We start from the raw sequence: 26635 nt of genomic DNA on the forward strand, positions 1-26635 counted from the left end.
TATATATATATATATATATATATATACATATATATATATATATATATATATATATATATATATATATATATATATATATATATATATATATATACACACACACACACACACACACACACACATATATATATATATATATATATATATATATATATATATATGCAAGACCATCCATACAACAAAACACATAACGATCCATACAACATGACACGAAGCCATCCATACAACAAGACACATAACCATCCATACAACAAGACAAATAACCATCCCTACAACAAGACACATAACCATCCATACAGCAGGACACATAACCATCCGTACAACATGACACAAAACCATCAATACAACAAGACACATAACCATCCATACAACAAGACACATAACCATACATACAAAAAGACACATAACTATCCATACAACAAGACACCTATCCATCCATACAACAAGACACATATTACAATAAGACACATAATCATCCATACAGCAAGACACATAACCATCCACATAACAAGACATGTATCCATCCAAACAACAAGACAAATTTCCATTCATATGGCAAGATATATATTATAGCAAGACACACATTTATCCATACAACAAGACACTTATCCATCCAAACAACAAGACGCATATCCATCCGGACAACAAGACAAATATTACAACAAGACACATATCCATCCATACAACAAGACACATATTACAACAAGACAAATATCCATTCATAGAACAAGACACATATTGCAACAAGACACATATCCATCCGCACAACAAGACACATATTACAACAAGACATATATCCATCCATACAATAAGACGCATATTCATCCATGCAACAAGACAGTATCCATTTTGTAGAAGCAACTTCCTATTAATTTTATGAAATTTGTGTTTGATATTGGAATCGAACGTGAGATCAATGATTTCCTAAGGTAAAAGAACGACACGTTACTCGGCTGAGCCAACAAGCCATTGAAAAGATTATGATTTAAATATATTTTAATGCATTCAATGTATTATTTCCGGAAAATTGGCCAAGTGATGTTAAGCGTCACATATCATGACAAGTTATTGGCACATTCAATTTATTAATTGGATTTTTGGTAGGCGTTAGCAATGATATGTTTCCGTGCATCATTTATGGCATCCTCCTGAGAGTATGCATACCACGAAAATTTGAGATGCATTCCGGACAGACAAATTCTGGCAGACCCCAAGTCCCCAACCAGGACCCGAGTCCCCAAGGAGTCCCCCGCCCTCCAGGCCCCCCAACTCCAGCCCTCCATCCATTGCAGTATTAATGGTTTCCATGATATTACCAAATCTTGCTAGGTATTACGCAATCTCATCTTGCATTATCAAAGTATTGCAAGATATTATGAGTATCCTCTCTGGTACTACGTCAGTCTTGCAAATTATTAACAACTTCATGCATGGTATTACTAAAATCTTGCAAAGTGTTTCCAAATCTTGTGTAGTATAATCAAATCTTGTCTGAAATTATTAAACACGTTTCATGGCAGTATTAATGTCTTACATGATATTACCAAATCTTTCTATGTATTACAAAATCTGGTCTTGCATTTTCAAAGTCTTACAAGACATTATGAGTATCTCCTCTGATATTTTCTAAGTCTTGCAAGTTATTAACAAAATCATGCATGATAATATGAAAATTTTACCAAGTATTTCCAAATCTTGTGTGATATAATTAAAATCTTGTCTGAAATTATCAAACACCATATCGAAATTATCATTGCAGTATTAATGTCTTACACGAAATTACCAAATCTTGCTAGGAATTAAAAAATCTTTGCATTATTAAAGTGTTCAAGGTAATATGAGTATCCTCTCTTATATAACCTAAGTCTTGCAAGCTATTAACAAAATCATGCATAGTAGTATCATAATCTTGCCAAGGGTTTCCCAATCTTGTATGGTATAATCAATATCTTGTCTGAAATTATCAAACACCTTACATTGCAGTATTAATGTCTAACATGATAATAATAATCTTGCAATGTATTACAAAATCTGATCTTGCATTATCAAAGTCTTTCAAGATATTTTTAAGGTCTTTCAAGATTTGGTATTACCAAATCTTGCTAGGTATTAAAAAAATCTTGTATTGCATTATCAAAGTCTTGCAAGACATTAAGAGTATCCGGTCCGGTATTACCTAAGTCATACAAGTTATTAACAAAACCATGCATGGTATTAACAAAATCTTGCCAAGTTTTTCCAAATTCTGTGTAATATAATCAAAATATTGTCTGAAATTATCAAACACCTTACGTTGAAGTATTAATGTCTTACATAATGATACCAAATCTTGCTAGGTTTTGAAAATTCTTGTATTGCATTATTCAAGTCTTACAAGACATTATAAGTATCGTCTCCGGTATCACCTAAGTCTTGCAAGTTATTAACAAAATCATGCATGGTATTATCAAAATCTTGCCAAGTGTTTCCAAATCTTCTGTGATATAATCAAAATCTTGTCTGAAATTATCAAACACATTATATTACAGTATTAATGTCTTGCATGATATTACTAAATCATGCTTGGTAGTACAAAATCTTGTCTTGCATTATCAAAGTCTTGTAAGATATTATGAGTATCCTTTATGGTATTACCTCAGTATTGCAAGTTATTAAAAAAATCATTCATGGTATTATCAAATCTTGCAACGTGTTTCCAAATCTTATATGGTATAATAAAAATCATGTCTGAAATTATCAAACACCTTACATTGCAATATTAATGTCTTAATTGATATTACCATGTCTTGCTATGTATTACAAAATCTGGTCTTGCATTATCAAAGTCTTGCAAGACATTATGAGTATCCTCTGGTATTACCTCAGTATTACAAATTATTAACAAAATCATGGATGGTATTATCAAAATCGTGCCAAATGTTTCCATATCTTGTGTGATATAATCAAAAACTCTTCCAAAATTATCAAACACATTGCATTGCAGTATTAATGTCACATATGATATTAACAAATCTTGTCTTGCAATATCAAAGTCTTGCAAGATATTACGAATATCCTATCCAGAATTACCTAAGTCTTACAAGCTATTAAAAAAATTATGCATGATACTATCAAAATCTTGCCATGTTTTTCCAAATCTTATGTGGTGTAATCAAAATCATGTTTGTAACTATCAAATACCTTACATTACAGTATTAATATTACACTTGATATTACCAAATCTTGCTAGGTATTACAAAATCTGATCTTGAATTATCATATAACCTCAGTATTGCAAGCTATTAACAAAATCATGCATGGTATTATCAAAATCTTGCAACGTGTTTCCAAATCTTATATGGTACAATCAAAACCATATATTAAATTATCAAACACCTTGCATTGCAATATTAATGTCTTACATGATATTACCAAATCTTGCTAGGTATTACAAAATCTTGTCTTGCATTATCAAAGTCTTGCAAGACATTATGAGTATCCTCTCCGGTATTGCCTGAGTCCTGCAAGTTAATAACAAAATCATTAAGGTGTTATCAAAATCTTGCCAAGTGTTTCCAAATCTTCTGTGGTATTCCTCAAACCAACCGTTTTTTAGGGACATTCTCAATGGACACCAGTGGGGGCAGTGCCCTCTGGAGAACAAAAGTGCATTAAATGATGCATATAAATAGGAAAATGAAAAATATTACCATTTAAATAAAGCTCCTTGTAGCACTTACCACCCCATTCCCCACACCTGAGTACTCTCCTGGTGTTGCTTACGATGCTCCTTCCAATTCTCAAACTTTGTGCCGGTAGGAGTCTGAATGTAAGCTTTCATCCCCCAATATAATTCCCCTCCCCGAAATCGTCTTCTACAAATATCCAAACTTTCACCTAGATACAGAAAAGTTGGAAATGAAAGCACAGTTTTTGAGAATAGAAATACACTCTCCCCCCTACACAAAAATCCACCGGCCCTCCCCCATAATCATTAATACAAAATTGTACACCATTGTATGGATTTTATCAAGCCTAGAATGAATAAACTTAGTTAAATGAAGCTTAAAAAAAAATTATATTTGAACCGTTTATTTTGTATGGACTACGTGCATCTTTAGGATCGATTGCTCATCCAGAATTATCCGAGGGAATATGGGAGGAATTATCTGGGTGTGATTTTCTATGGAGGAGAGGATTTTCTGAGTGAGTTTTCCTCGGTGAAAGTTTTCCAGGAGGTAATTTTACGTGGGGAAGGGATTTTCTGCACGGGCATTTTACGCCGGGGGAGTTTCCACGGACGAAATTTTCTGTGGACTTTTCAGGGGGATTTTTCTAGAGGGGCTCGCGACTAGCTTCCTGTAAAATGATTAAATATTTGCTGCTTATTGCAGTCTTAAGGTTTGGGTAATTGCAACGCATTTTACTGCTTATACCCTCCCCCTTAAATTGATCTCAAACTCATAAATCGAGCAAAGCTACCCTGTTAACTAAACAAAATCTGGTCCGACTAAATACTCAAAAGTTACAGATCAAACTATTTAAGAGCTATCAGAAATGATCGTGACCATCTTACCGAAAAATTCCTCAGTCTTTCTTGGAACAGGAATATAGGCGTAATATTGTGTATTTTCTTCGTCTAGATCCACTGTAGGGGCAGCCTTCAATCCTCTTCGATTTACCACCAGATTTTTAAGCTTGAATAAGAAATATTGTTGTAGCACCATTAGAATAGCACCATGTTGAAAAGCACCATTAGAATGCTAACTAGTGAGGCACCTAAGTCTGGCTATTACACCTTTGGGATCGTGTGCAGATAGGGCCTAGGGTATATGCCTTCCTCACTACAATTCAAACATTTCATGCTTAATATTTTAAGTTAGATTCATGAATACAAGTTTAAGATGGTATTAGTACTGATCAGGTGAAAAATACACGCACACACAAAAATTGACAATCAAAAACAAAACATAAAAATTAGTGCCGCACTCAACGTTACTACTAAATAATGTTAGAATCCCTATAACCTGCTAATTCCCTTCTTCCTCACAAAGAAAGAAAAACACAGATTAGAAAAAGACATTATAAGTTATTATAGTGAGTCAAATTATTATTTGACTGAGAGCGTAAAATTTTGTTTTATACGGGTACCAAGGCTCCAGAACATGGGCCACTGTGTATTTTTTTCTTTCATACAAGTAGTATCGTATCAATTACCGTGGCCAGTGATTGCATAATCCCACCAAACACGCTTTATTATGGACCTATAAAGCGACCAAACACGCTATATTAAGGACCTATAATGCGACCAAGCTACCAGACAGGTTTTTCCAATGGGCAATACCCCAGACTAAAGAGATTTCCTTGGTATAATATGCTCAGAAGCGTAGTAGATTTGACGCCTACAAGGAACCTACAAGAATATACTCAAAAGCGTAATAGATTTGATGCCTACAAGGAATCCTATTGACGCTGGACGAGATTGGTGAGCAGATTGCACAATGCGAGCAAACACGCAGTATTTTGGGACTAGATATTCAAGGAAGAGATGATATAATGCAACCAGAAAGGTTTTTCTAGGTTCAATACCCAAAACTCAAGACCTTGGTATAACGTGTTCAAAGGTTTAATAGACTTTCTGGGAAAAATACTAGTTTCGGCCGGAAGTAATAAAATCTTGTTTTTTGTGTATAAATTTATGATGTAACAACCCTTTATCTACAGCTTGAAAAACTATTTGAACGAGTATATTACCTGCCTTTCTTGTTAAATTTATTCGTTTTCAAATGGATAGCTTCAAGAGAATTTTGGTACTTTTTTCTTTTTAGTCTTGTTTTATAAAAAAAAACGAGACTTTTTTCCTTATAGCTAACTTTAACTATCTGCCATATAGGTTTCTGATTGACAGTCGACTACATATCTATCGCAAATTCCATCGCTTTGTGACAGCCGTTCAGATATAAGGCATTTTGGAAAAAATGCGTCTTAAGTGGTTTGCAGAAATATCGCTTATATAAGACTAAAAATTGATTTATGTGCAATGCGTGTCTTTCAAAATGTACAATATCTTTAATGTGTTGGGGTGGAGGGAGCTTTGGCATTGTAGAGGGGGGTGAGGATTATTAATATTCTGAATAGAAAAAACCTAGCGGAACTAATACGCAAAGTTGTGTTATTTTTATGCATATCATATTTAAAATATCGATAGTTTAGGCTCCATCTAAGACTAGCAAAATTCTTTCTTTTTATATGATTAGAGCAAATAGAATTTAACCTCGTAAGTTTTAAATCGTGTCTTTCATAATTGAAAAAAGTATACATATTTTTTTCTTTTATCCTCTTTCGTGAGAGATTATCTCACAAATTGTGTTATATTTTTTTATGTTACATCGTATTCGTGTTATTAACTAATAGCTTAGGTTTTTTTTTAGGAGTTTAAGAAGATTTGAAATTATGACAGCAATAATTTACCCCCCATACGTTTCCTACTTGAAAAAGCATACTTTTTTTCTCTTTTATCCTGCATGTTGAAAAAGAGATTACTAGCCCCTATCTATGGAACTTACCCGACGAAAAACTGAAAATTAATTTTTATTCAAAGAGATTAATGCTCAAAATCACCTCGAGCAAAAACGATCAAAGGTCGATGACAGATCTAGCACGCTTGATGTAGACCTAATTACAACAATGAACATGACCAAGAGGAGTGTAATCACCTATGCGTCCCCATCTCATAACCAGGATATTTTTGTCGAGTTACCTACAATTTCTAACGTAAGGGCATTTATCAGATACTTACGTATATTAGGTAATGAAGTAATTGCGGTGGGGGAAAGAGGAAGGGTGGAGAAGGTGCAAAAAAACCTATTTCTATTCTACTTATATGAAAATCGTTAATAACCCCCTATTTTTTACTCAGGTTTATAATGAACTTACAATTTCGCAAGGAAAATATACCACGGAATGTAAATTAGCGAGAACCTAAGGGGCTTAGATACTTCTTATCACATTTTATATTATAGCATTTGTCTATTGGTATTTTTACTCTTAATAATTTTAAATCAGCTAGTTGTGTGTGTGGGTGCATGTATTAACTCATGGGCTAATTGTTGAAGAAGAAGAGGGGTGAAGGGGGACAAAAGAGAAAAAAACACTTTTCGGAAGAATATTCCGTGGTCAAACAGTTCATGGTAACGAACTGTAAGTAAGCAACGATCCGACTACATAGTAACCGAAACTCTAAAAACAAAATCAAAAGACACGAACCTGTGAAAATCTACCATATTTTCGAAAAAGATGAAAGTCCCTTTAAAGTCATAGAATTTTATTGGAAATATAAACAAAACCGCTTTTAATATTAATCTGATAAGTTTCGTTTGACCTGGCTTATAAGCCCGTTTATACAATAGATGATCTATTACTAGTGAATGAGAAAAAATCATATCTGTAAAACCCTATGAACTAAAGAATTATAAGAAACACTATTTTATTTTTCTTTGTTTTGACTTTTCTACAATTTCTTTCTATTTTAATTTTTTTCCGACGAACATTGTTCTTTATGAGTTTGTAGCATATTATGAATTAATCATTTAGTCATTTATAGACTTTTCCGTATTTTGTTTTTGCTTGTTTTGACTTTTCTGCATTTCCTTTCTATTTTCACTTTTCTCTACATTATTATTCTTTTTAAGTTGTCGCATTTCATGAATTAATCATTTAGTAAATTCTAAACTTTTGCACATTTGTTTTATTTTTGTTCGTTTTGACTTTTCTGAAATTCCTTTCTGTTTTCACTTTTTCCTATAAACCTTGTTCTCCACGAGTTATCACTACTTTAATACCAATGGTTTTGTTTGAATGACGAGATTGTCTGCCTTTATTTAGCTTCTAATGCTTCTTTATCATCTAGATTCTAATGATTCTAAATATTTGTTTCTCTCTTGTATTCCATTGTTTATTATTTTGACTAAAATTTTATTGCACCCCCAAACGATGATTTTCTTTGAGGGATTCCAAAGCATCTTGAAAATATCGCAACGTAAAACAAAAGGAGTCAATTGGAATTATTAATAGCATAAAACAGTCATTTGCAGCTTGTCTGCTGCCCTAAAACTTTTGAAACACTACTCTTGTGTCAGAGACTTTTTGTTGAGCCATTGACAAAACGAAGTAAAACATTTGCTTCATGAGCATGGGAGGGGGAGGACAGCTCTCCTCATATAGAAGATAATTTTGGTTCGTGTTAAGTTTTACAATAGCGTTTTACTTCCATAAAAAACAACAACTGTGTTTTCCTGTATTTTGTGCCTCTTAGTTCATATTCAGAATGATTCTAGATAAGAAGGGGCTAGAGCCCAGTCAACCCCCACTCGTGCTAAAGTTCAACTCTTCATCGTTAAGCATTCGTCTTATAAACTATCTTAGCAGTTAATAGTAGTTAACATATTAGTACTTAATCCAAAATCCTTAAAATGAGCTCAAGGGGAAAATTCCCCATCCGTATTAATTTGAAGGGGTTAGCATTAAACTTTTAGAGATATGTCCCCAAATGTGCACTCCTAGATGATCCAGAAAATCTCCTCTACAGAAATATTGGCTTTCCTCCGTTCTAGTAGCTGTATTTAGTTCAATATCTCCCTTAACATTCCCTGAAAGTTTCAACTGAATACCCTTAGGCATTTCCAAGATATTACAGCTACGCCCTTTTGACAACTTGGATACGCATAGCGTCTTTTGACGTAGTTCAACATTTCCTGGAACTTTCAATTGAATACCAATAGCATTTTCTGAGATAATTCAGATACGCCCTTTTGACAACTTGGATGCGCATAGCGTCTTTTGATTTAGTTCAACATTTCCAGGAACTTTCAATTGAATACCATTAGCACTTTCTGAGATATTGCAGATACGCCCTTTTGACAACCTAGATATACATTGTGTCTTTTGATGTACTTAAACATTCCCTGAAACTTTCACCTTAATAGCCTACTTTTATCCCCTTTGGACGCACAAGATCAAGTTTGCCTGCGTGCCTGGAAAAAAATATGATAATGAATTGAAACAGCCATGTCACTCTTAGCTTGTAGCGATAAAAAGAAACGACTGAGGCAAATGTGGTAATAAATATTGACCGCGTCAAATGTTATATTATGCTTAAAAGCTGTGAATTTACACTTGATAAGTTCTCCGATAGGACCGCTTATAGCCATAAATATTTTCCCATCAAGACATGCGCCACAGCAATAGGGAGTGAAGCAAATTTATGACCGTGCCACCCTCCATTATTGCGAGAAAATAAAAGGTGTAGCCATATAAATGTGACCTCTTTTCCTCGAGCTATCTGGAGATCAGATTCCTCTGGGAACGTACCTTGGAGACATACGAGCTAATTACCTGTCGTGCGATTAGATACAGACATATAAAAAAAATAAACACAAATAGAAGAGCAATAGATTTATTGTAACTTACATTTTAGGTGTGCAACAGGGCTCACTTCAATTGACGGCAAATAATAACCAAGTCTCTACAATGACTGCATAATAACTTGAATCGCAATGCCTGAATGCCAATATAATTCTGTCGACAATAATGAGAGCACGAAAAACACTTTTCTTCACAATATATCCTAAGTCCTGATCATGTGCCGTGGGAGCTACCTATGATTGGCCTAAGTCCTGAGGCGGGCCAAACCCTCCGTCCAAAAATCTGTCTTAAATATTTCTGATGATTCAAACGTTCACACGGCTCTTATAATTTAAACTTCCTTAGAAATATTGTGTGCATCATCTTTGGTATTACCCACTATCATAGCAAAATCCAAACCTGGTTATCGCTGTTCTTTGTCTGAGGTTAAATGCAATTTTTAGCTTTGCTGATTAAGGACTTTTGTTTTTTAAACTCGATTTAACTTAATAAAAAAAAATAAGAACTACCTTTAGAAAGAAGGAACTTTATTTTTTTTTTTCAAATATGTCACATTTTACTTATAGAAAATGTTAACTGTCCCAATATATAGGGTCATACCATCACTACTATTTGCCAGCGCTTGGTCTTTTGAAGTATCCGCTATTTATTAACTCGTTATCCTAAATAATTTTGTTTGATATTGTATTATTTTTTTTTGCTTAATCAGGAGTGCTAAAATTTCTCTCTATTACTTTTCTTATTTTATTCTACATCCCTATCTAAAATTCGTCTACCGGACTAAGATTATTCATGGTTCTAGCCTAGCTACTATGCTAAAGATTTTTTTTTCTACATCTAACACTGATTACTTTTACATTTCCAACAAGGTTGGGGCTATTCTACCTTTACATAAGATTTTTTTTTATTTTGCTGTCTATAGGGCACACTTCTTTCTATTTACGCTACATTAAATAATTAGTACGACAACGCTACACATAAATCTATCTGAATATCTAACACTACATATAAGAACGATTTAAAACACACAACATTGGGTTTACCATGTTCACTGGCAACATTAGAACACTTTCACTGGGGATGTTTGCTACGCAACGTTAATCATAGGATATTGGAATTTTTTAGTTATCAAAGTTATTAAGAAGTAACATATGTAAATTCTCATATATTTCATCACCATTCGAGTCTTTAGTGTACTCAATTCTTCTGTTCTAAATTATTGTCCATCACTCTTTTCGTCTTGGCAAAAAATTTTAAGGCACTTACGATATGGTTTCTTCATTGAACAGCTCGAGCATGATTGTGTTCACACGACAAGCTTTCTTTAATTGTGAAATGGGAAGTGATACTTCCAACTACAAGTGTGGGAATGTGCTATCAGAGTTAATTTTCACTTTCTTTTTGATAGTTCATAGGGTGCCTTATCATTAAGGGGTCAAACACTCGGAGTGCGTTTTTATTTTCTTCTCAGCATATCATTTTTGGGAGTTTTAAATGCACATAGAGAATGTATTTCTCGTATAAAATTGTTCATTCGTGCACTTAGGGATCAGGGTTCTCTTATAAAATTGTTAGTTCATGGCTTGCGTCTATTAACCTTTGCAGTGATTCCTAGGTTAATTACAGGGGAATTGAAGTTTAGATTTAGAACAAGTCGGCATCGAACTATAGTGAATCCATTAACATGTTGTCTTTAACATGTGATAGGGGTGTTTTTCACTGAGGGGCTGGTTACCATGGTTGATTTACGTTTCCAGGTCCATTTTTCAGAAATTATCTCGTAACATTTATGGGATAACAGAGATATGAACTTTCCAAACAGAGGGGATAGGATGGATTCCGAGAGATGGTCGAAAGGTATTCGACGTGTGAGTCTGTGACGCATAAATAATTTTTGGGGTCATCAAATATCATAACTATACGGTCATATGGCATATGGGTCCATAATGATTATCAAAGGCGACATTTATGTACTTATATCTTGTACTGGTCGATGAAGTTCTCAGAATTTATGTGATTATATAGTTCGATACTGCACTGTATACTGAGATTCAAATATAATGTTACCTGATACGTAATATGGTTCACGGTCGAGGAAACAACGATCATGGGTAACTATTCTTTCGGTAGACAAAGTTTGGATGAAAATCGCCTGGAGTCTATGGTGAGTACTCGTCGTTGGTTGAGGTATGACGAAAATAGATGCTACTAGGTTGCATATGCGCTGGAATACGTATTGTAATAATCGATTTCGAATACGTCAATCCACTTCCTGTAATAAAAATAACGAGGCAGAATCACACGTTCTTTAAAATCAAGTAGTCTTAATACATAATAAACAAAAAATTACATTGTTGCTGTAAATAAGGTCCCTTGATATTTTCATCAGCATATATTAATTCACATATTTCTTTTTAGTTTCCTTCGGCAATTATTTAATACTATGTTAGATTTAAAATAACAATTTAACATAATTTACTCTGCATTGTCAAGTTTGAGGTTTAATTTTAAAACATATTCCATGCTTGCATTGTTCACGCACGTCAGTGATGTTTATGAAACACATGTTGGCGTATCGGAACCTCTGGGTTTTACCTAAACAACACTAAAGTGAGGGAACAAGACATAGTAAGGATAAATGGAGACCTCTATACCCACTCGTTTTCTAATGTCGTCCCTTTTTCTTGGCTTAGACGTTCTCATGGTTCCGGGTTTAACTTCTGCATTTCAGCCGTTTCTCCGTGTTCTTCTCTTGGTTTTCGCCTTCTTAGTCTCAGGATTTTTATATAATTATAAGTCAGTAAGAATCTCATGGTCAGGGAAATCGCGAACACGAAACATACGATCAGTAGTATGTTCCACCAGAAATTGGAAGAGAATAATCCGTATCTATCATCCACATACGTTAATCTTTGGTCTTCATTTGTTAATAGGGGAATCTGGGAGTCTAATGCTTCTCTTAATTTTGTAATCTTTAATGTCCCTTTATTTTTTTCTATTTTGGACCATATTGACGTTTTCATTTCCTCATTTTATATATTGGGAATAGTTTACGACAGGTTAATGGCCTTGAAATTGAGTATTTTGGGACTCGTTATCTTTGTGCTCGCGGTAATTAACGGCTTTCGAAAAGTTGACTCTCTAGTTACAAATCGACATCCTTGTTTTCTGGTTACTATACCTGTATCTTGTAACGGTAATTGTGTTTTTTAATTTGTGTCTATTTCCTCTGTATTACTGTAGCAAAAAATAGTTTCAAGACTTTTTCTATTAAAAGAAAATAACCAAAGATCATTTCTAAGGTGTATGAATATCTCTCGCTTAGTACTTCCTATCACGTCTTCTTTCAGTTAGACTGGATTAATCGTACTGGAATGAAACGGGTAGACTTTTTATATTAAAGGAAATTATACGAATTAATTATATGCTAATTTTTAATTAGAATTTGTTTTCGGGAACTGATATATCTTGAACAGACGGTATCAGACGATTTTGTTTCATGCGAAGCCATGATATATGTTGAAAAAAAATTTCTACAGCATTTTTTATAATTGTATGATTTTTACTCGTAGATTAAAAGTTTTTTAAATTATTATTCCTTTATTACGCCTATCCATTAAATCTTTTTTTGTATTTTTATGGATATTTTAATCTGTCTGGTTTCTTAACCGTTCTACCTGACGGTGTCGTTACTTTTTCTTCTGTTTATTGCGGTTTTTTCTTTTTAGGTTTTGCTAGCGAAATGAGATCAAATTTTTTGTATTGTTTTTTCAAAAATTCTTGCCCTTTTAATACTGTTTCTTTTGCGTGCGCAGCTGCTGAAGTCGGTTTTGATTTCACAATTTCTTTAACTACTATATGTTCTGATTTGCCGTCAGACTCTTCGGAACTGGTTTCTGACGATTCCGCATTATAACTCTTAGAGGTTGCACCTCGCGTTTTTGAGGTATCACCTCCCCTTCCTTCGTAAATTTCTACTCCTCTGGAAGTAGAAGATTTATTCTCTAAATCCTCGCCTTGAGTTTTCAACTCGGGAGATTTGAAAGATTCTTGAGAGCTTTGGGAGGAATCAATAGTTTTTGCGGGGTTCCTCCACTGTTTAAATGCCATGTCTTCAGGGGGATGGGGCATTCTTTGCACTAGGGTTTCCCTCCATGAAGTCCATTGATTAGGTTTTACCTTGGGCACAGTTATATCATGATATTGTCCTTGCTGGTCATCCTTGGGACTTTTATTCTAAGACAATTTACGTTGACTCGTTTTTATGGGAAAATTTATTAAATCCATAGCTTCCCGCAGATTTGTTTTAGTTGAATCTTTGGGAGGAGTTTTCTTTACAGTAATACTGGGGGTTTCTAGAGCTCTGCTCAATTCTTCCTGCAATGACAGGGGCCTTTCTATTGGTTTTGCAGGGGAAACCATATCGTCTGAAAATCTTTTGGAGGGACAAGGGGTCGAAATTCTATCAGGGAAAAATTGGGTTTTCGGAGATATCGTATAATCTAACTCTTCTGCACTCTCCGATGATGAACTTTTCGGATCTTTTGGCGTTTTTATTCTTACTGGTATTAGGGATTTTTTCTTGGGAATAACTAGATTTTTCATAGCTAAAAATTCTTCAAATTTTTCCTCGTCACTATCATTCTCGAAATATTCTAGCTTGAAATTAAAGGGTTTTAGCACTCCCAATCTTGATTTAGGGGGCTCATTTTCTGCCTCTGACGAATCAGTAGAGGAGGGACGTGATACTTATCTCTCTGGAAATTTGGCTCTTCTTATTCGGCTAAAACGTGCCATGTAAATTCTTTCGCTACCGCGGTTTTATCTTTTAAAAGTATAATCGTTATCAAAACTTTTCAATATTATTAATGTTCCAAAATTTCTTTTGGAAAGTTTTTGCATTCTGTTTTTTTGCTTCATTATTTAGGTAGACGCACTTTCCTATTTTGAATTCTGCTCCCCTTGACTGTGGGTTGGTTTCTTAGCTCTTGGTTTATTTTACATTTTTCCAACTCTTCCTTAACTATTTTATAAGTTTTCTTCAACCTATTTATGAATTCTTGTTTGTAATCCTCCGAGTTATTATGATACTACAGAGATTCAATAATTTCATCATAGGGGATTCTAAATTCCCGACCAAAAAGTAAATAAAATAGGTTGTCTTTAGTTGTTTCTGAATAAGCAGTATTGATTACGTTAGTTAAATAAAGTAAGAATCGATCCCAATCGTTCCTGTTGTCTTTTATATAAATGCTTAATACATTCGAAAATATTTTACGCCGATTTTCTATTTTACCATTAGCTTGTAGGTGATACGGGGTTGTCACCATTTTCTCTATATTAAGAAAACTCACTAAATCTTTTGTTACCTCTGAAACAAAATTGCTTCTGTTGTCACTTAAAACTTTATTTGGAACGCCAAATTTTTCAAATAATTTCGCCAACGCCTTACTTGTGGCGTAAGCGCTTTGATTTTTTAATGCTTTTGCAAAAGTAAACCTAGGAAAATGGTCTATAACTGAAGGAATACCAGTATGGCCTCTGTTGGCAACAGGCAAGCCTCCGCTGGTTCCATACAAGTTAAACGAAATAATATCGAATGGGAATTTTGCTACCGGGACTCTTCCCATTGGGGGATTAGGGTAAACTTGGGGTTTTTTTCTTAAGTTACACGCTTCGCAAGTACTTACAAATTATTTAAGTTTTGTTATTCCCGACGGCACGTAAAAATAATCTTTTAGTTTATGGAAAGTTTTTGTTATTCCTAAATGTCCACCTATGTCCGAATGAATATATTTAAAAGCGGGTATTATTAAGTTTTGTGGCAATACAGGTATTATTGAGGTTTGGTTTCTATTTGTCTCAGAAGTCACGATTCTACATAGTATTTCTTCATCAAGATCATAGTGAAAATTATCTATCTCTTCTCTAAGAGTTTTGAATTTATCCAGTAGCGCATCGTCATTCACAAAATAATTGATTAGTGCCACACACCTTTTGTCCTTTTTTTGCTTTCTTTTTATATTTTCTAAAGACACGAGGCAATGTTTATTCTTGTTTTCTTTTACCTTTCGCTCGGCTTTTTTTTTCTAATATCCTTGCTGCCTTTTAGCCTTGATAGTTTTAACTTCTTTTTTTTCATTCTACGAACTCATACTTGATGGTTGTCTTCTCAAAAAGTAGTAAGATTTGTTTCCCTTACCTTTTAAACGTTAAAATTCGTAATTTAAGTTTTTAATTTTAATTATAGATCTCGCGAGAAATTCCGTGGGTGTTTTAAATGTACGCATGTACTTCAAAATTTTATGGTATGATCATAATATAACTTTTCTTCCAATTAAATTGTTTTTATATTTTTTACAGTTGTAGATTATGGATAATAATTCTAGGTCTGTGACGGAATATCAATTTTCGGCCTTTCATAAAGTTCTAATCGAATAGCATATAACTTTTTCTATTTTTTTTTATTAGAAGGTCCTTGTAAAGGATCTGGGTTTCCTTTGGGAATTATTTGCGAAAGAATAGCCCCAATGCCTTTTGAACTAGCATCGGTTGTGACCACAAATTGTCCGTTTTCGAAATTAGGCAGTGATAATATTGGTTCAGAAGAAAGTGCCTTTTTGAGACAGTCTAGGAAAGTTTGAGCTTCCTGGGACCAGGTAACATTTTGGGAGTTCCCTTTAGTTAATTCCGTGAGGGGTTTCGCAATTTGGGGGTAATTGCGCACGAATTTTCTAAAGTAGCCAGTAAGACCTAAAATTCCTCTTAATTCTTTCATAGTTCTGGGGGGTTTAAGGTTTTCAACACATTTTATTTTATCAGGGTCTGGGGATATCTGTCCTTGTGTTACTACAACTCCTAAAAATTTAATTTTAGGTTGAAATAAATTTACTTTCTCAGGCCGGCATTTTAAATTGCCCTGTCTGAACTCCTCGAACACCTTAGCTACTGTTGCTAAGTGTTGTTCAGCGTTTTCTCCCACACATATGACATCATCAAGAAAATGAATGATATTCTTTAATCCTCTTAACAGGTGTAATAGGGGTCTACATAGCGCGCTTGAACTTATTTTAAGTCCAAAGGATACTCTTAAGTATTCGTACGAACCACATTCAGATGTTGAAAATGCAGTTATATGGACATCTTTTTCGGCTATTTTCACTTGGTGGTAGCCTTGGGTGAGGTCCAAAGAAGTAAAAATTTTGTTTTTGCTTGAAATAGAGTCAAGAATTTCATCTATTCTGGGTAAAGGAAATTTATCGCTAACTACTTGTTTGTTAAGGGCTCTATAGTCTACTACAAGTCTAAGGTCACCATTCTTTTTTGGTACCAAGATCACTGGTGCAGAATATGGACTAATACTGGGGCATATAGTTTCATTTTTTTCTAATTCATGGATTTTATTTTTTAACCATTCTTAGTGCTTATACGGCACACGATATGGCCTTTTCACTACAGGATTACCCGTCGTTAAAATTGAGTGTTCATAAAATGGTATAAGTCCGATGTCATCTTAAGATTCGGAAAAAATATCTTTAAAATTCCATAATAATTCGCATAATTTTTTCTTAAGTTCCAAGTCGGTAATATGATCCATGTTAAACTTGTTTAAGAATTGCGATTTAGTTAGAGGGTATTTGTTAATTGAGGTTTTAATGCCGTTAACAAGGTTTCTTTTGGAATTCTCCCATCTATTTAAATCATTTTCCGAGATATCTTGTATTTGGACTAAACACGTCCCCTTTTTTATTGTAATTGTGTCATTTTTGTGGTTATTAGTTACCCAAATAAAACCTTCTCATTTGTCGTAAGATATAATCTGTTCCTCACATAGCAGATTTTCGGGAATTTCATTTGAAGGGGTGGCAAACCATATTTCGCATTTGCTAACCACTGGTTCAATCATCTGTGATATTTGAATTTTTTGCATCGTTTTTGTAGGGACTTGAATTTTTTGCATCGCGAATCCGTAATATTTCTCTTTATTTTCGTTGTTTATTGGATTCATACTGGCGCTAAGTTGTGCCATTGCAGCATCTTGCGGCGTCACGTTGGGTTTTACTATGTTTTTCCATAATTCTGCTATTTTCTTGATTTCGTTTGACCTGTACTGTCGCATATCTCCTATTTTTATTTTTGCAGATTCAATACACTTATTATTTAAATTTACTTCATCTCTACAATGTCTCTCAGAATAATTGGACAAGTTTCTGATTATTCCTTTTCCTCCTTTCGAGACATGAGGTTCAAAAGATTGCGACATTATACCGCCAGAAATTTTATTTATTGTTACGTTGTCTTCGTAACCTCTGTTACGATTTCTTAATGTAGAAATTTCTTACCCTACCTTAGCCGGGTAGACAAGCCTTTCGTTCGCTACGTCTAATAGTACTCTATTAGACCTTAAAAAATTTGCGCCTATAATTGCTTCATACGGAAAGTTATCGCATATTATAAAATTTGTCGAAAAGATTCTATTATCCCTTTTTATGTCTAGGCGAATTGAACCTCTTACATCCAATTTGTGCCCTGTCACGCTAGTTAAATTGGGATTATTAAAATTTCTTTGTTGGGGAGGCAACATATTGAATGCGCATGAGTTTATGATGTTAACCGTGGCACCACTGTCAATCAAAGCCTTAAAGTAAAGGTTTTCTACACAAAAATAATTAAATATAGTTAACTTATTAATACTATCACTACAAGACGGTACTAATATCGGTTTGGACCTATAAAATATTCTGGGCCCCCTCTGGGTCCAGTTTATATTTCTGAAGGGCCTGAAACGTTTCCCTGCGGATTTATTTCATGCGTCGGTGCCTGCAACGGATATTCAGACATATGAGATTCCGTAGGCATATCTAATTGATTTACATCTGTCTGCCTTCGCCATGTATTATTATGGTAACTTGGAAGTCTTGCGTCAGTGCCGCTTGCTGGCGCTGACTGCCAATGCCGATGGATTGCAAAATTTTCATTTCCCGTCGGCAAATTTTCGTGATTTCTATATAGTATTCTCGCATTATATTGGCTTTGGCGAGTATTTGGGTTTTCAAATTGGTAATTAATTGGTCTATTGGGGGGAGGGTTATACAAATTTGGTTGGTACGTGTTGTAAGGTACTGATTGGCGCAATCTTCCCTGGTTATAGCCTAGTGCACCACCGGCGCTAAAATTGATTCTTCCGAACAAATGGTTGCCATAATTTTGCGTACTACCGACAGCAATTCTTGGTATGCGATCGGGGACATAACGGAACTCTCTCGCGATGTTCCCAATACGATAACAAATATAGCATCTTATTTTTGTCGGGTTGTTTTCTTAACTAAATTGTTTGCCGGGCTAAAAACCTAGTGTTTTCTGCCTAGTGGGTTCTTGTGTTTTATTTCTTTTTGGCACTGGGGAGTTATCCCTTGAAAAGAAATTGGGAGACGCCTGATCGCCCTTGAAGATAAGGTTCGCGTTTGAATCCCCTAGGCTATTTATTTTTGCTTTACTGTGATTTGCAACCATCGTGTCGACTTCAATCAATCGATCTATCTCCTGAACTGCAAGATCCAACTTCTGAATATTTTTGGATATTACCATTCTATATAGTTTTTGGGGTAACCCTTGCAAAAAGGTATTTAGTATGACTTTTTCATACATTTGTCCTGAACCTCTTCCGTATTTTGCCTCTACTGAAATGCGTATATTATCAAGATATTCTCTTATATTTTGTGAATAGTCAAAGCACACCATTCCGTGTTTTAATTTATTTATGGAACTGGTTTCGATAAATCTATCTTTAAATGCCGTTAATAATTTGTCCACCGTATTTATTGGCAAGCTGGCGTCGTCACCTATAGTATGTTCAATCTACTATAGAAAGGTTAAGGCCTGGCCTTTTAATCGTAATAGAAGCATGTCGACTAACGTTTCTAGCTCTGTTTTTGTTAGTTCTATAAACTGGGCCAATTGGACATTAAATTCGTCAATATCTGATTGACCATTGTTCTGCGGGTTAGACTTTGCTATTTCTATAATTTTTGCGGCCAACTTTTGCGCCTTTAATTGTTCTTCTAAATCTTCTGACATTTTTTTTTTGCGTTTGAATAACTCGAAATAAATTTATTTTTTCACTTAACCTATTTTGGGGGAGGCTATTATCTCCTATGAGATATTTTAAAGGGTTTCCTGTAGTAGCTTAGCGGTTATAGGCCTAATCGCTTTACTTATATGTCTATATTTCTCCAATAATTAAGTTTAAATTACAAAGTTTATAGCCTACTTAGTTCGCATTTTCTCCAATTTCTGACGCGCCATTTGTAGCGATAAAAAGAAATGACTGCGGCAAATGTGGTCATAAATATTGACTGCGTTAAATGTAATATTATGTTCTAAGGATGTGAATTTACACCTGATAAGTTTTCCAATAGGGCCACTTATAACATTAAAGATTGTGCCAACGAGGCCTGCACCACAGTACTGGATAGTAAACTAAGTTTACGACCGTGCCACTTTCAATTATTGCGAGAAAATAAAAGGTGTAGCCATATAAATGTAACCTCTTTTCCTCGAACTATCTGGAGATCAGATCCCTGGGAACGTACCTTGGAGATATACGAACTAATTACCTGTCGCGCGATTAGATACAGACTTATAAAACAAAATAAACACAGATAGAAGAGCAATAGATTTATTGTAACTTACATTTTGGTGTGCAACAGGGCTCACTTCAAATGACGGCAAATAATAACCAAGTCTCTACAATGACTGCATAATAATTTGAATCGCAATGTCTGAGTGCTAAAATAATTATGTCTATATTCATGAGAGCACCAAAAACCCTTTTCTTCACTATATATCCAAAATCCTGATCGATTGTATTGGGAGCTACCCCACGATTGGCCGAAGTTATGAGGTGGACTAAACCCTCCGTCCTATAATCCGTCTTAAATATTTCCGATGATTCACATGTTCACAGCGCTCCTTTAATTTAAACTTCCTTCGAAACATTGTGTGTAGCATCTTTCTTATTGCCCACTATCTTAGCGAAATCCAAAGCTGGATAGCGCCGTTCTTGTCTGAGGTTAACTGCAATTTTTTTCTTTGCTGATTAAGGACTTTTCTTTTTTTCGAAACTAGATTTAAACTTAATTAGAGGAAGTCGGAATTATCTTTAGAAAGAAGGACCTTTATTTTTGTATTTTAAATATATCACATTTTACTCACGGTACAAACTTAGGAAGCGCTAATCCGCTGAATAGCGCTGCCTTTGATTAAAAATAGTTCATGACTGCCTAAGATTTGCATTTATAAAAACGTTAGTGAATTATTGCCAAATTTGAGGAGATATTGGCATCTTGAGTTTCATCCAACTAACCTTCGTCAAGGTATATTAGAATGAATCTTTCGCTAACTATGCCCTTCTCTGTGGCATTAGGCTAAGCATTCAGGCCTGAAATTTTGTATCAATTAAGAGATTTCTTCCGATTTGAAAATGTTGAGAGATTTCAAACAAACACAACTTAAAAACAATAGGGAAATTTTTTCCAAGACAGTGCAATTTAAATCGGTGAATATTTCGGCCCTATGTCCAAGGGCCGTCTTCAGCACAACATTAAAGAAAAAATATATATAAAAACAAACTTACATTAAAATACGAATTTTAAAACTAAAAATGCTTTTAAAAACGCTTTTAAAAAACCTTTAAAACAGCCCCAGTATCCTTACTTCAACGAAGTTCAACCAGGACTCGAAGTCCTGAACTTCGTTGAAGTAAGGATACTGGGGCTGTTTTAAAGGTTTTTTAAAAGCAATTTTTAAAAGCATTTTTAGTTTTAAACTTCGTATTTTAATGTAAGTTTGTTTATATATATTTTTTATCTTCAATGTTGTGATGAGGACGGCCCTCGGACTTAGGACCGAAATATTCACCGATTTAAATTGCACTGTCTTGGAAAAAATTTCCCTATTGTTTTTAAGTTGTGTTTGTTTGATATGGAAAGGCAGTGTGGTCTTCGTCAATATTTGAGAGATTTATTAAGTACTTTTTAAATATTAGCGAGAACTTCTCTGTAAGATGAATGTCCGAGTACGTTCGAAAATTGGTTGTTCTTCCCGCGGTGTTTACCTTCTAAAATTTCGCCAACTAAAATTTTAACTACTAAAATATGTTTACCATCTGAAGTTTTAAAACTCAGGATGTTTACCTACTATATTTATCTGCTGAAGTTTTCAAACGTAAAGCACAAAACCGACCCCCAAAAAAGGAGGATGTTCTATTAGAAGCAAAAAACTCCATCAGTGGTGCAATAGATACAAGACTGATTTATAAGGTTCTCTCAATAGATTTTACCTGACTATGATACTGGTAACTTCTAATATACAATTATAATCCTCTAAAAATACTCAAGCAAGCTCAGTTTTCAGTAAATCGCTAGTTTTAGAATTATTCACACATGGGAAAATATCTTGTGTCAGTTTGTTTTAGCTGGTTAAATAGATATGAGTTGCAGAGACCTTCGAAGCAATAAATTTTATTTGTTTTAAGTTCTGCTCTTTATTTTTGTAAGAAAACTTAGTTTCTTTTTAGTTAATATTTCTTTTCTTTAAACATAAACAAAAAACTTTCCATAAAGATCTTTGTTTAATTTAGGAGATAAAACTAAGCAAGTCAATGGAATTTTTTGTTTAAAAAGGACATTAAACGTAGTTCTTACTTCTTACCTCCCTTAAACTTTCCCACAAAACTTAAGAGTTCGAGGGGTAGGTTGTCACACGAAAATGAAAATAAATGGATGCCATTTTTTCACTGGTCACTTTTTTTTCCAAAACATATTTTCAGTTTTTGATTACTAAGGGGGCTGAGAGGGGGACTGTACAAGAGAGGATATTTTAATCGGTTAAGGGTTTTCAACCGTGGAGATTATAGTAGGACCTTTATTATGCTTCCCGACCTTTCCACTCCAGAAATGGCAGCGAAAGTACCATTTTTGGCACCATATAGTGCATTTACGATGGAGTTACTAAGACGGATTTCTAGGTGAGGAAAGACAGTAGTAGCCTTTAATTGAACCCCTAGACATCTCTCTGCGATCTTGCTGTAACCTACTAACCATGCCAGAAAAAAATTAGAAACAAATAATAAGATGGATGCTGACCACGCATAAATGTGAATTTCTTTGGTTTTTAAGATAAGGGCTTAAAACTTACAGTCGAAGGTCTTAGAAAATGAAAAATTGATTGGCTATATTAGAATTTGCAGTCTGCGACTTTTTGACTCTATTTGGGCAGAAATAGATGTTTGATGTACCACAGCATTCACGTCATATTTTGGAGTCGATTCTCCAGATATGGGCATAAAATATCCTATTTAGGGTTTTTGACCTTAAAAAATCGATTTTGTATTTTAAAATTTGCACTCCCCTGCATTCTAAGCCTTTTTGGGCCAAAATCAACGCTTTTGGCACAAAATGGTAGCAATACCACTTTGCTTTGGTTTTTCAAACTGAAACGGGGGGAGGTGGGGATCCAAAACCACTTGTTTTCGGTTACATATAATGAAAAATCAATTCGATACCATGATCAATAAAGTGTCAATTCTAAGTTCAAGCGACGCCGCCCCCTCTGGCATTTCATCAATGCGTTCAATTAATTTTATTTCTATTTCAACAGTTCCCCGTAATAACTCCTATACCAGCAACAAGGAGCGAGTCGGCCTATTAATAACTGAATCTGTAATAAAGGAATTATTTGGTGACAATAGAAAAATCAAAAGAATTGGCTTTTTATGGTGACTCAAAAGATACAAAGTTCATTCAGTTTAATGCTACCCATCAAACGTTACGAGCCTTCCAAAAGGAGAAAACACCTACTAAAAGTCAAGGAATCTGAATGAGAATCACATCTCCGAAAATGTGGAATTTTTGTATTTTTTGCCAGAAGAAAGATCGTGAATACATGTTTATCTTTTTTTTTTCTAGGGATGATCGTATCGAACCAATGGCCCTAGAAGATCAGAAGAGGGCTCATTTGAACGGAAATTAAAAGTTTTAGTGCCCTTTAAACAGTGATCATAAGGATTGGAGGGTAACTAACACCCCTACTACGTTCCTTTTTTCCCAAAGTCACCTGATCAAGATTTTGAGATAGCCAATTTGTTCAGCATAGTTGTAAAGTCCAACAACAATACCTTTGGGGATGGCAGGAACCTGCACAATCCCCGAGAAAAGGACTGCGAGTTATAAAATTTGCCCATTGTTTACGTATAGTATCTCTGATTGGAAATCAGATAGTTTTTGGGAGGGAGTAATTTTCTGCAAGGGGGATTTTCCATGGGGAGAGTTTTCCGATGGTGAACTTTCCAAAAGAAATTTTACACGGGGGGAATTTGCCATGATTCTTATACAAAATTATTTTTGTTTGGTCTAAATTCTCTTTGGCTACTAAGTTTTAATTGTGGAGATGTTCCGGAGAGGTTTTTCGTCTGAAAGTAAGGAGCAACATTAAAATTTAAAACGAACAGAAATTATTCCATATATCCTCAATACTTGGATATTTTACGCAAAAGTTTGACTTATTGTCCGAATTCTTTAAGAACAACTACTGAAACTCAAGGGCGGTTTAAATAGAATCAGAAACTCTTCTAAAAGCACTAACAAACATTAGCGTGAAGAGCCAGGGATTGAGAAGGGGGCAACTTCCCTTTATATACAGAATAATTTATCTTCGTTTCAATTTTTAATATTGCTCCTTACTTTCAGTAAAAAAAAGACATGTTTTTTTTTATTTAATCTTAAGATGTACTAACTAAGTTTGAACTCTTTACTCCGGAAATAGCATCTGTAAGTGCTCAAACGTGACTCAACGTGAAGCTATCAGTATGAGTTTTACAACATATGCATGTGGGTCAAGCCTAGTTTTCATATGAGCGCTTATTTGTCTTTATGTCACCTTAAAAAAGCATCAAGTCTAAGTTATATGTGACTAACCAGCTTTCTAGCCCTTTCTATTCTAGAAATAGCGCCTACTTTATGGTTTTATGGTATGGTTTAGCGCCTACTAAATTGCCACTTTATGGGCCATATGTATCATATGCGGCACTATCAGTACTGATTAACAAAAATACTTGGGAGCCAACGTTAGCTTTAATATGATCTGTTTTTTGTCCTGATACGAATTTAAGAGGACATCAAGCATTACTTCCTCGTGGAACTACCTCAACGCGCGCTGCATCTATGTATCTAATCAAGTTTATATATATTGCACGAATTCTCCTTAATAATATTTTCTCGAGAGGAACTGATCAGTTTTCTAACCTTCTTAATTCTTAAAAAAGCAACCAAAAGCGGACTTTCCCGGTGCCATACTGCACCCAGACATGGCACATATCAGTGGCAATACACAGACCACATATGTTAGATAACGTTTCATCTAACAGTTCGTGGTAACGAACTGTAAGTAAGGAGTGACCCGGCTCAACAGTTACCGAAACTCTAAAAAACGGAATTTTGATACCAATAGATATGATAAAAGAATTGGCTTTTTATGCTGATTTGAGATATATAAATTTCATTAAGTTTAGTCTTACCCATCAAAGGTTACGTAAGAAAAAAGGGGAAAACAACCCCAAAAAGTCAAGTGACCTCAATGAAAATCACACCATCAGATTCAGCATATCAGAGAATCCTACTATTTGGGTTTCAAGCTCCTATCTGCAAAAATGTGGAATTTTGGTTTTTGCCAGAAGAAAGATCACGGATGTGTGTTTATTTGGTTTCTTCCCAGGGGAGATCGTATCGTCCTAGTTGTCCTAGAATATCGGGAGAGGGCTCATTCGAACGGAAATTAAAAGTTTTAGTGCCATTTTAAGTGACCAAGAAAATTGGAGGGCCACTCCCCCACCCCTTTTTCCCAAAAGCGTGTGATTAAAATTTTGCGATAGTCATTTTGTTCATCATAGTTGAAAGGCCCAATAACTATGCCTTTAGGTGTAAAATGATCCCCCCACCCCCATAGCCCCAGGGGAAAGGTCTTTTAAGTTATAAAATTCGCCCATTGTTTGCACATAGTATTTGTTATTGGGATGTAGGCATACATTGTCGGGGGGGGGGGGGGAGTGGCAAATTTTCTGCTGGAAGTTTTTCCACGGGAGAATTCTCAATGTGGAGGGAAGTTTCCAGGGAGTGAATTTGTCAGGGGAAGTATACACTATGGGAATTAGCCAGAATTCTTATACAAAATTCTTTTATATGTCTTGCTTTCTCTTTTCCGTTTCAGTTTGACGCGCAGAGTGGTTAAAAGTAATTGTCCGGGGAAAATTTTCACCGGGATCGAATTGTCTAGAGGATATTTCCGTTGGGAGGGGGTTAATCCATGGAAGTGGTTCCAGATTTCTTGCATTATTTAAGAAACGATCAGAAAATAAACAAAAAAACAAGTTTTTTCCACTGAAAGTAAGGAGTAGCCTAACATTAAACCTTAAAACGAACAGAAATTATTATGTATATAAAGGGGGTTGCCCTCTCCTCCACACCTCGCTCTTTACGATAAACTTTGAATTTTGTCCCAATTCCTTAATAATGACTCTTGAAACACAAGGGCCGTTTAATTGGAACAATAAGACGCTTTTTTAAAAGTACTTAAAACCTGTAGCGTAAAGAGCGAGGTGTTGAGGAGGGGACAGCCCCCTTTATATACTTAATAATTTCGGTTGCTCCTTACTTTCAGTTGAAAATTTTTTTTTTTTTTATTTGATTTAATATAAGCATTTATCTGTGTATCCGAAGCCATCCGTCCTGTATGATAACCATGGAAGAAAAAGCAGAAGCATCCTTGCTATCCTTATGATTTTAGATACAAAATCGTCGGTTATATTAAGATATATCATAGAGAATGACTTATCCTAAAATAGCAGCCTACCATTCTGTAGTTTTTCAGCTAATTTTTATTTTTTTTGGAACACTTTTAATTAAGTTTTGCCTTGCATTTGCTAGTTCTCATTTTGTCCTTAAAATGCAATTTTTACGATATACTGGTTGCCAATTTTATCCCAGCTTTAATTACTATTTTATTTGCCAAAGAAAGAGAGACAATACTTCCGTTGCAAGGCTAAATAACTTTGAATTCGGTGCTCCTTATCTGTGGTTTATTGATAAGCTTGAATCTGGGAGAATTACAAGAATGAATTTCTGTTCAGTGTTCTTTACTGCGAGTTTTTTTGTTGTTGTGAAAGGTTACATTTTATTTT

General features: G+C 34.7%; 1 protein-coding gene across 2 annotated transcripts in view; it reads right to left on the reverse strand.

The window, feature by feature from the left end:
• The window catches only part of LOC148956240 (galactosylgalactosylxylosylprotein 3-beta-glucuronosyltransferase P-like), a 171083-nt gene that overhangs the window by 112127 nt on the left and 32321 nt on the right, over nucleotides 1–26635 (reverse strand). For both annotated transcript variants that reach the window (XM_089094683.1, XM_089094675.1), the window contains exon 2: nucleotides 4556–4676. In XM_089094683.1, the coding sequence (XP_088950809.1) occupies nucleotides 4556–4676 (121 nt within the window). The remainder of the gene's footprint in view (nucleotides 1–4555; nucleotides 4677–26635) is intronic.

This window comes from Artemia sp. Qi Xiang Cuo, chromosome 1, assembly GCF_049724085.1.
Source record: "Artemia sp. Qi Xiang Cuo chromosome 1, ASM4972408v1, whole genome shotgun sequence".
NCBI lineage: Eukaryota > Metazoa > Arthropoda > Branchiopoda > Anostraca > Artemiidae > Artemia > Artemia sp. Qi Xiang Cuo.